Source organism: Oncorhynchus masou, chromosome 9, assembly GCF_036934945.1.
Source record: "Oncorhynchus masou masou isolate Uvic2021 chromosome 9, UVic_Omas_1.1, whole genome shotgun sequence".
Taxonomy (NCBI): Eukaryota; Metazoa; Chordata; class Actinopteri; order Salmoniformes; family Salmonidae; genus Oncorhynchus; species Oncorhynchus masou.
Window position 1 is genome coordinate 8,262,551 of NC_088220.1, and position 10,914 is coordinate 8,273,464.

Genomic DNA, 10,914 nt, shown 5'->3' on the forward strand with positions numbered 1-10,914 from the left:
GTGCAGATGATGATGTGCAAGTAGAGATACTGGGGTGCAAAAGAGCAAGAGGGTAAGTAATAATTTGGGGATGAGGTAGTTGGGTGTGCTATTTACAGATTGGCTGTGTACAGGTACAGTGATCGAGCTGCTCTGACAGCTGATGCTTAAAGTTAGGGAGGGAGATATAAGACTCAATTTTTGAGAGCCAGTTTCATCATAGAGCTTGATGGTTTTTGCGACAGCACTTGAAGTGATGTAATAAAATAAAAATAACACAAAAAATCTCAGATTCCGTGAGGCCTTTGAATAGTGTTAGTTTAAACCGTGTGTACACCTCAAACGTTTGCACCTTGTTCTACTGATTTCAACGTGATATAGATGGAAGTTATAAAAACAATATTAATTGCATTACATTTGCCGTGTTGTCGACCCACTTGAATCAAAATGTAGCTAGGTGTCTTCTATAAGAGTTATCCACTAACCGGTGATGTACATATTATTCCATGTGGGATTTGAGCTGTTAGTTTTAACAGGACGTGCAACCTCGTCTCGCGCGTCGAGCTATTGATTTCAACCTGATAATCGATAGGAGTGATTGACAAAACCGTGTTGCGTTTCTCTTTCTGTTGATGACCCCCCCGTATCAAAATGCAACATTCCATAGCTGACTGTCTTCTGCAGATTGTTCTCTAACCAGTGACGGAAAATGATCTGCTTCAGTGTGGTTTTTGAGTTGTGGTAGTTTCAACAGTGCATTCAACCTGATATCCCCCCCCCACCCACACTAATCGATACGAGTGCCCCCCACACTAATTGATACGAGTGCCCCTCCCCCACTAATCGATACGAGTTCTTCCCCCCCCCCCACTAATCGATACGAGTGCCCCCCCCCCCCCACTGTAAAGGTTCTATATCAGTGATACTGGATGTGACCTTGCGTAACGTTTCACTGTAAAGGTTCTATATCAGTGATGCTGGATGTGACCTGATCTGCTCAGTGTTTCATTCTCATCAGTTTTTCCTCCATTTTCCTGGTCAGGTCAAAGGTGTACTGAGGAAGAGGAATGCTGCAATGTTCCACATCGTTTCAAGAGGAATGAAAAAAATGTTGTTGTTTTTTACTGGGATTGTTCTGTGAACATATTTTAATCCCACATGATATTGTTTGTGTGTGTTTTTATATGATCTGTTAATAGCCTAATTTATATTTATGTAATGATGAAATGTTACCTTTTTTTTATTTGTGTTTGTGTCAACTGTCAATCTTGTGTGTTACTTTGTTTGTTACTAGTAACACTAATGGAATTGTCTTATGAGGGTATTCAATCTGCTGTACTTGCTAATGGAATATATTTGTATGTTTTTTTTTGTGTGTGGGGGGGGATTCAGAACACTGTATTTAATGATTTTCTTAATTAAAACAAATCCTTATTCATTCACCATATAACTTTTTTTCCACAAGCTTAATATATATTTCTGATTTGCTGAATCCCACCAGCTGCCTATGGTTAAACTCAGATCCTAATTCCATAGAACAGGGCTATTGACCAAATCTGTGTTGTTGAGCATTCTAAGCAAAGATGTGAAATGAGTGTCAGTCTGCAGAGAGATGGGCAATTATTATTATTATTGTTATTATAATAATTGTTTTTACATTTAGCAGTGAAGACTTTGAATTAAACATTTAGCCTAATTACAATGCACAATCAAACTGAAAGGGTGGAGCTTTCATGCACATCAGCAAATGTAGACGAAAACGAGATGAGGATGCATGCGCAATAAACCATGAGTAGTGGGGCGAAGGGAGGGGGGGACCGGGGACCGGGGCTGGCGATGCTGTCAGCGAAAGGATTCACTGTGCCTGAATAGAAGTAGCGGTCTTATCCATCCCATATAGACATGACATGTTTTTCTAAGACATCTCAGCGGACTTGCCAATTGCTAGAAGTAGCCTAGTTATTTATTTTATTTCTTTAATACGATATTATAAAGTCCAAGATATTAGTTTAGTTATCGACCGGGGTCATAATGCTACCGTCTTCATCATCGGGGCTGGTGCAGATGGAAGGATGTGGGGCGGAGGCGCGAGATACCCAAAAAATGCAGGTAATAGATGCTCTTCCGTTACATATTTGAGACCTTTTTCAACGATTACAGAAGTAACATAGCAGACATAACGAGGTCAAGGTGAGACGTTTTTATTTTTCCCTGCACATATTTGTGCCGGCCGGTTTTGGTGTAGGTAGGCTATGCTGTGTGAAATCAAAGGGCCGACCCCTCCCAAAATCTCGCTATTCTTGCCATTGATAGGAAAGCCCAGTGTCGGTGAGATTTTGGCAGCTAAAATAATGATTGAATCTCAGTTGAACAAACCTGATTAGAGGTTTGGTTATCTGGTACTTCATCTTAGATTGTATATGTCATTTTGTCACTTTTTTTTGCATTTATTTCAGCGCTACGTTGTTTCTAGAAATTCAATAATCTATGCACTATAAATTAATAAGATCAGGCCTTGACTAAAGGGTCCCACCAACTAGGCCTATTTCATAAACCTTAGCATATATTTTTTTAAATATCTATAAAGAAAATGTTATTTCAAGCAAGATGACACGGTGGGCCTGTTTAAAACAGCGGGACTGCTGTTTTTTTTGTATCTTTGGCAGAGAGCAGGTAGAAAGTGAGTGAAAGTGGGACACGTGCTTTAACAATAGGCTAGTCAAGGCAATTTCAGATCAGAACGTCCCTGGCATTGCACGGGATGTCAGGGAAGAGCTTCCTGTAGCCATTATAGAATAATTGGTAAGAAAATCGAAGTCTATCCTGCCTTAACGGATAATGACCCAATATAGGCCACATAATACCTATTGAATGTACTCTGAATTGTAGATGGACCATTGTTTTCCATGTACGCTATTACCAATATAATAAACCATGTAGAAGCAGCTCCCTTGTCTGTCCAACAAACTGAAACTATGGGGAGATAGTCCTACAGCAGATCATAGGAGACTGAAACTATAGGGAGATAGTACTACAGCAGATCATAGGAGACTGAAACTATGGGGAGATAGTACTACAGCAGATCATAGGAGACTGAAACTATAGGGAGATAGTCCTACAGCAGATCATAGGAGACTGAAACTATAGGGAGATAGTCCTACAGCAGATCATAGGAGACTGAAACTATAGGGAGATAGTACTACAGCAGATCATAGGAGACTGAAACTGTGAGGAGATAGTCCTACAGCAGATCATAGGAGACTGAAACTGTGAGGAGATAGTCCTACAGCAGATCATAGGAGACTGAAACTATAGGGAGATAGTCCTATTGCAGATCATAGGAAACTGAAACTATAGGGAGATAGTCCTACAGCAGATCATAGGAGACTGAAACTATAGGGAGATAGTCCTACAGCAGATCATAGGAGACTGAAACTATAGGGAGATAGTCCTATTGCAGATCATAGGAGACTGAAACTGTCCTATTGCAGCAGATCATAGGAGACTGAAACTATAGGGAGATAGTCCTATTGCAGATCATAGGAGACTGAAACTGTGAGGAGATAGTCCTATTGCAGATCATAGGAGACTGAAACTGTGAGGAGATAGTCCTATTGCAGATCATAGGAGACTGAAACTGTGAGGAGATAGTCCTACAGCAGATCATAGGAGACTGAAACTATAGGGAGATAGTACTACAGCAGATCATAGGAGACTGAAACTATAGGGAGATAGTCCTATTGCAGATCATAGGAGACCTGTGTGTCTTAGTTGGTAGAGCACAGCTCTTGCAACACCAGGGTTGTGAGTTCAATTCCCACGGGGTACCATTATGAGAATGAATGCACTCAATACTGTCTAGTTGCTCTATATAACAGTGTATTCTAAATGAGTAACATCTGTGTTGGAACAGTGTATAGACTGAAGGAAACTGTCTTAGTGTAGTGAGTCCAGTGTCCTATCATTTCATACCCTACAACAACGAAGGACCATGGATTACTGTCATCAATTAACTACACTTAAATGGAATGTGCTTGCAGGTTTATTTGTGACCTGCATATGATTGTATTGTAGAACGTGAACCCATTCCTTCCTGTTTCCTCAGTGCATGAAATTGACTGAAGAGAGAGATGAAGCAGAGAGCCAGCTGAAACACATCAAGAGAGGTGAGTTCCAGACACTAACACACACACACACATTTGATCAAATAACATTTTATTAGTGAGATGCACTGGATACAACAACCTTACAGTGAAATGTTTACTTACGAGCCCCTAACCAACAATGCAGTTTAAAAAAATACAGATAAGAAATAAAAGTAACAAGTAATTAAAGAGCAGCAGTAATATAACAATAGCGAGACTATATACAGTGGGCTACCGGTACAGAGTCAATGTGCAGGGGGGGCTACCGGTACAGAGTCAATGTGCGGGGGGGGGGGGGCACCGGTTAGTTGAAGTAATATGCACATGTAGGTAGAGTTATTAAAGTGACTATTCATAGATGATAACAACAGAGAGTAGCAGCGGTGTAAGAGATGGAGTGGGGAGGGGGGGGGGGGGCTGTTACACACATTACCCTTCCTCACACCTCTCTACACACCCCTCTGATGATGACCGCCTCTCCAAACCGACTCCTGAATGGGTGTGTGTAAGAAGGTATCTCAGTTTCCATGACTACTCAGACCTTCGGCCAACCATAGTCATGGATTTGTGTTTTGGCAACCCTGCCCAGTTCTTCCTAGCAACATGTAATAAAATACCACAGTAGCTCCATTAACAATTGATTTGGTAAGGAACAAGGTTACAGGGTTGAGTTCTCGAGCGCTGACAGACTGCCTGATTTCATTATGCGAGGTAAGAAAGATAATAATCACTCAACGTTCACAGCTACAGTTTACTGTAGGTTTAAAGTGTAGCATTAGTATGACAGGGGTTGTTGTGCTACTTTCTCACAGCTTTCAGCTAGCTGTCTTTTGGCAATGTTGCATTATAGGCTACGTCATCGGCATTTTGTTCAGATGGTTGGCGGGATCGTTACCAGTCAAGTTCCTGAAATGCTCCTGCTTGATTCTCGTAGGATAGGTAAATCATGTAAGAAATGATTACCTTTTGATGTGCTGCATTGAATCATTTTTATTACATAACCTAATGAAGTTAGATGTTTGTCTCTCTCACCAATTCCGCTGACTAGTTTCAGCTTCCCAGACAGGTACAGACAGACTTTAAACAGAGACGTAACCTATTTTCGTTTTGTTGACCATTAACCTAAACAATAGGTCATCAAAGACAGGTTGCTCTGAATTATGATTGTACACACCTAGACACCATAGGAGCCTTCAGCCAGGGCCACGAGAACAATAGTGTCTAAAACGTGTTATTACCAGGTCTTATTATAATCATCAGGGGGACTGTGTCTCTCCCCTGTCCCCTGCTGTGGTCGGCATTCATTCATCTCCGATGAGAACCACAAGTCACCACGCCAACACCTTGTGTTATTACCAGGTCTTATTATAATCATCAGGGGGACTGTGTCTCTCCCCTGTCCCCTGCTGTGGTCGGCATTCATTCATCTCGCTGATCTGAACCACAGTCACCCTGCCAACACCTTGTGTTATTACACTGCATTATTCAAATCCTCAGTTATGAATGATTCATTACTAGAGAAAGAGAGGGGCTGCTCCTGTGTTCGTCTGGCATCTATTCTATTGTGGCCCTTCACTCAGAGTGATACTGTATATTTTATAGGTACATTATATTCAAGCCAATATGGGGAAATAAGCTTTTAAAATATAATTTCAAGTTGACATGCACTTAAAACAAGAGATATTAGTAACTACAATTTATCATACAATTACCTTTGGCTATATAATCTCTGAAGATTGAGATTATGTTCTATAGTCCTGAAAGTACAGGCTATAGCTATTTGCTTTGCTAGGACCAAAGTTGGCTGATTACGTTCAAACAACAATAATACTTACAAGACCTCGTCGCTGACAAACAAGCAGACTCAGGCCTGCAGCGTTGCTTCTGTACTTCTCTGACGCAGCGAGCCAGCATGACGCTGCAAATGTCCCTGCTGATTGGCCTAGCTTACCTCCTCTCCCACCTGACAGCGGTAAGTGCTTGGTGTCTGTAGGGGAAACAGGAAGCAGGCTCATATTTCCCCTACAGTACAATGTCTAAGATAAGATTATGTTCCCTCTGTAGAGAAGCTCTTGAGTAAGTCACTGTCTGTGTCCCAAATGGCATCCTATTCCCAGGGTCCTGATCACAAATAGGGCACTATGTAGGGAATAGGGCCCTATCTAAAGTAGTTGCTCTAAGTAGGGATTAGGGCCCTATCTAAAGTAGTTGCTCTAAGTAGGGAATAGGGTGCCCTTTGGGACACGATGACTTGCTCAGCGCTCCTCCACAGAGTATATGACACCATGTTAAAGGCAGGTTTTTGGAGTCAACATTCAGTTCATGGAGCATTAAGCATAGAGGAGTTATTGACCTAGAATCTCTACCACAATACAGACACACAGCCCCTCCAGCTCTGCTCTTCCTCTAGTCTCATTACAGAAATACTGGACGTGGAGACTATCCAGGGAATCAGAGAGGAGTAGTTTAACCGCAGGACAGCTATAGAGATCAGCCTGCCGTTATGTGTGTGTGTTGCAGAACTTTCCTACTGCTCCTAAGCGTGATAACAAGCAGAATCTTCGATCCCCTTTCCCAGAATTCTCAGGGACTCATGCATGCTCAGTGTCAGACATCAGGGTTAGGATCGACCTACTGCTTTGCAAATATGGTGTAATCAAGCTGGGGATAATATGCAGAGGCATGTGTGTTCAGAAGGCATTAGAGCAAATGGGGCGGCAGGTTAGCCTTGTGGTTAGAGCATTGGACTAGTAACCGGAAGGTTGCAAGTTCAAATCCCTGAGCTGACAAATCTGTCGTTCTGCCCCTGAATAGGCAGTGTTCCTAGGCCGTCATTGAAAATAAGAATTTGTTCTTAACTGACTTGCCTAGTTAAATGGAGGTTATAAAATAATAAAATGAATGAATGAGCATTTTGAATATTGCGTTAAGATGTTGTGTTTTTTGCAACGGAACAATATAGTACATGAATAAACACAGAGGGGGAGTTTAGCAGACTAGGTAGCGGACTAGGTAGCGGACTAGGTAGCGGACGAGGTAGCGGACGAGGTAGCGGACGAGGTAGCGGACGAGGTAGCGGACGAGGTAGCGGACGAGGTAGCCGACTAGGTAGCCGACTAGGTAGCAGACTAGGTAGCAGACTAGGTAGCAGACTAGGTAGGCTGTTGTATCCCTCGTTGGATTGGCATATGGGAGAATGATTGCACCTCTTTTCCTGACAACAACAGCAACCCCCCAAACAAATATAAGAGCATTTTAAGCACTGTAGCCTTTGTTTTGAAACTAAAATTACCACTGGCACAAATACAGGATAAGCTTACATTTTCAATGGAACCACATGGACCTTAGTTAATCTGATTTAGAGTATTTAGTAGCCAGAGGAAATACTAATGATTTACAATGAAAAAAAGAGCCTGAGCCTTCCTGGTCTCCAATGCAACACGATCTGGCTACATTAGCATGTCACATGGACCCTGTTACAGGTCTGTAGACAGAGGGAAACTGAATAGCTCAATAGGGAGAAGGGGAAGTAGAGGGAAACTGAATAGCTCAATAGGGAGAAGGGGAAGTAGAGGGAAACTAAATAGCTCAATAGGGAGAAGGGGAAGTAGAGGGAAACTGAATAGCTCAATAGGAAGAAGGGGAAGTAGAGGGAAACTAAATAGCTCAATAGGGAGAAGGGGAAATAGAGTAACACAATAGACATGTTTCCTCATTCAGTCAGTCATTTATTCAGTCAGTCATTCATTCTTCAAAATAGGAGTCAAATCGTACCATAAAACAATAAAACTAACTGCAATGTAATGTTTTTTGTATTCCAGTTTCCCAAATGGTGATCGAGGAGGTGAGCGTTCTGCAGACTCAGCTGGAGATAGAAAAATCCTGCAGAGAAAATGCTGAGGCCCTTGCCACCAAGGTAAGAGACACACTGCTTGACTTAGTAGTTGAGGCCCTTTGCCACCAAGGTAAGAGACACACTGCTTGACTTAGTAGTTGAGGCCCCTTGCCACCAAGGTAAGAGACTCACACTGCTTGACTTAGTAGTTGAGGCCCTTTCCACCAAGGTAAGAGACTCACACTGCTTGACTTAGTAGTTGAGGCCCTTTCCACCAAGGTAAGAGACACACTGCTTGACTTAGGAGTTGAGGCCCTTTGCCACCAAGGTAAGAGACACACTGCTTGACTTAGTAGTTGAGGCCCTTTGCCACCAAGGTAAGAGACACACTGCTTGACTTAGTAGTTGAGGCCCCTTGCCACCAAGGTAAGAGACTCACACTGCTTGACTTAGTAGTTGAGGCCCTTTCCACCAAGGTACGAGACACACTGCTTGACTTAGGAGTTGAGGCCCTTTGCCACCAAGGTAAGAGACACACTGCTTGACTTAGGAGTTGAGGCCCTTTCCACCAAGGTAAGAGACTCACACTGCTTGACTTAGTAGTTGAGGCCCTTTGCCACCAAGGTAAGAGACTCACACTGCTTGACTTAGTAGTTGAGGCCCTTTGCCACCAAGGTAAGAGACTCACACTGCTTGGCTTAGTAGTTGAGGCCCTTTGCCACCAAGGTAAGAGACACACTGCTTGACTTAGGAGTTGAGGCCCTTTCCACCAAGGTAAGAGACTCACACTGTTTGACTTAAGTAGTTGAGGCCCTTTGCCACCAAGGTAAGAGACTCACACTGCTTGACTTAGTAGTTGAGGCCCTTTGCCACCAAGGTAAGAGACTCACACTGCTTGGCTTAGTAGTTGAGGCCCTTTGCCACCAAGGTAAGAGACAGACACTGCTTGACTTAGTAATTAGGTAGTGGTAAACCATTACTTCCTGGGCCCTGGACTCTGCCAAGAGGTGGTGATTCAAAAAGACAAGCATTTTACATGTTTGTATGTATAATGTTTATTTCCATAAGCCATTGACGTGTAGGCTACAGTCCATACATATCTTACAATATTACAGTCAACATGCCAAATCAGTGTATGTTTCTGCGTGCTATTGGCCTCTGTTATCAGCTGTACATAATTTGTCTTTATCATATATAATCCAGTGTGTGTTGTTTGTCTCCCAGTTGAACAGTGAGAACAGGAAGCTGAAGTATCTGAGCCTGTCGTCTCGACCCTGTCTGGATGAGATGCTACCTAGCATCACAGACTGCATACCTCTGGAAGAGGAGACGGACACACAGGACACCAGCCCTGACCCCTACAGCCAGTACCAACAGCAGGGTAAAGGTACCAGACCCGTACACAGACAGACACACAGGACACCAGCCCTGACCCCTACAGCCAGTACCAACAGCAGGGTAAAGGTACCAGACCCGTACACAGACAGTACCGGGTAGCTACCAGACCCGTACACAGACAGTACCGGGTAGCTACCAGACCCGTACACAGACAGACACACAGGACACCAGCCCTGACCCCTACAGAAAGTACCAACAGCAGGGTAAAGGTACCAGACCCGTACACAGACAGTACCGGGTACCTACCAGACCCGTACACAGACAGACACACAGGACACCAGCCCTGACCCCTACAGCCAGTACCAACAGCAGGGTAAAGGTACCAGACCCGTACACAGACAGTACCGGGTAGCTACCAGACCAGTACACAGACAGACACACAGGACACCAGCCCTGACCCCTACAGCCAGTACCAACAGCAGGGTAAAGGTACCAGACCCGTACACAGACAGTACCGGGTAGCTACCAGACCCGTACACAGACAGACACACAGGACACCAGCCCTGACCCCTACAGCCAGTACCAACAGCAGGGTAAAGGTACCAGACCCGTACACAGACAGTACCGGGTAGCTACCAGACCAGTACACAGACAGTACCGGGTAGCTACCAGACCAGTACACAGACAGTACCGGGTACCTACCAGACAGTACCGGGTACGTACACAGAACACCAGCCCTGACCAACAGCATGTCAACACTATATCAGACCCTTTGTCTAAATTTGTCTTGACGAGCTAATGGACTGACTGCAATGAAATGACGTTGTGCCTGTGCAGCATATTAAGTTTCATCTTTCTGTTGTTTTTTTCTAATGGTATTTCCAGTAGCAAGATAAACCATGTTAAAATGTTAAAGTAACAGAGTTGTATGTCAGAATATTAGAAGTAGTGAAGAGATGTTACCCAGGAACCTCTTTCTTCCCCTCCAGAGCTGCAGGAGACCGTGAGCAGTCTGCTGGAGGAGAAGAAGTGGCTCGCCTGTCAGCTTCAGGAGCAGCAGAGACAGATTGAAGAGCTAACAGCCCTGGTGAGTATCCACTACCAGGCCTGGTAATCAATACCTCACAGGAGGACAGTCTCAGACAGGCACAGAAAGTGTCTCTGTCTGCTTGGGGCGGGATTCTCAGGGCTGCTGAGAAGACTTGTATTATACTATGTAAGTTTGAATGCAGAATATCTGTCTAGATTTTTTCATAGTTTTGATATGTACACTGAACAAAAATATAAATGAGTTACAGTTCATATAAGGAAATCAGTCAATTGAAATACATTATTTGGGCCTTAATGTATGGATTTCTCATGACTGGAAATACAGATATGCATCTGTTGGTCACAGACCCCTTAAAATAAAAGGTAGGAGCGTGGATTAGAAAACCAGTCAGTATCTGGTGTGACCACCATTTGTCTCATGCAGCGTGACACATCTGCTTCACTTAGAATTGATCAGGCTGTTGTTTGTGACATGTGGAATGTTGTCCCACTCCTCTTCAATGGCTGTGCAAAGTTGCTGGATATTGGCGGAAACCGGAACACGCTGTCGTACACGTCGATCCAGAG

The 10,914-nt window shown here is 43.6% G+C and overlaps 1 protein-coding gene across 3 annotated transcripts in view; it reads left to right on the forward strand.

The window, feature by feature from the left end:
* The first annotated feature begins 1,834 nt into the window (after positions 1 to 1,834).
* LOC135545475 (shootin-1-like) overlaps positions 1,835 to 10,914 on the forward strand; it is a 24,002-nt gene continuing 14,922 nt past the window's right edge. Inside the window, exons 1-5 of one of the 3 annotated variants that reach the window (XM_064973106.1) lie at positions 1,835 to 2,088; positions 4,085 to 4,145; positions 7,946 to 8,040; positions 9,184 to 9,346; positions 10,287 to 10,384. In XM_064973106.1, the coding sequence (XP_064829178.1) occupies positions 2,011 to 2,088; positions 4,085 to 4,145; positions 7,946 to 8,040; positions 9,184 to 9,346; positions 10,287 to 10,384 (495 nt within the window). In that variant the 5' untranslated portion in view covers positions 1,835 to 2,010. Of the gene's footprint in view, positions 2,089 to 4,084; positions 4,146 to 4,736; positions 4,836 to 7,945; positions 8,041 to 9,183; positions 9,347 to 10,286; positions 10,385 to 10,914 lie in introns of those variants that run through there. The other 2 variants (XM_064973107.1, XM_064973108.1) reach the window with 2 other exon arrangements.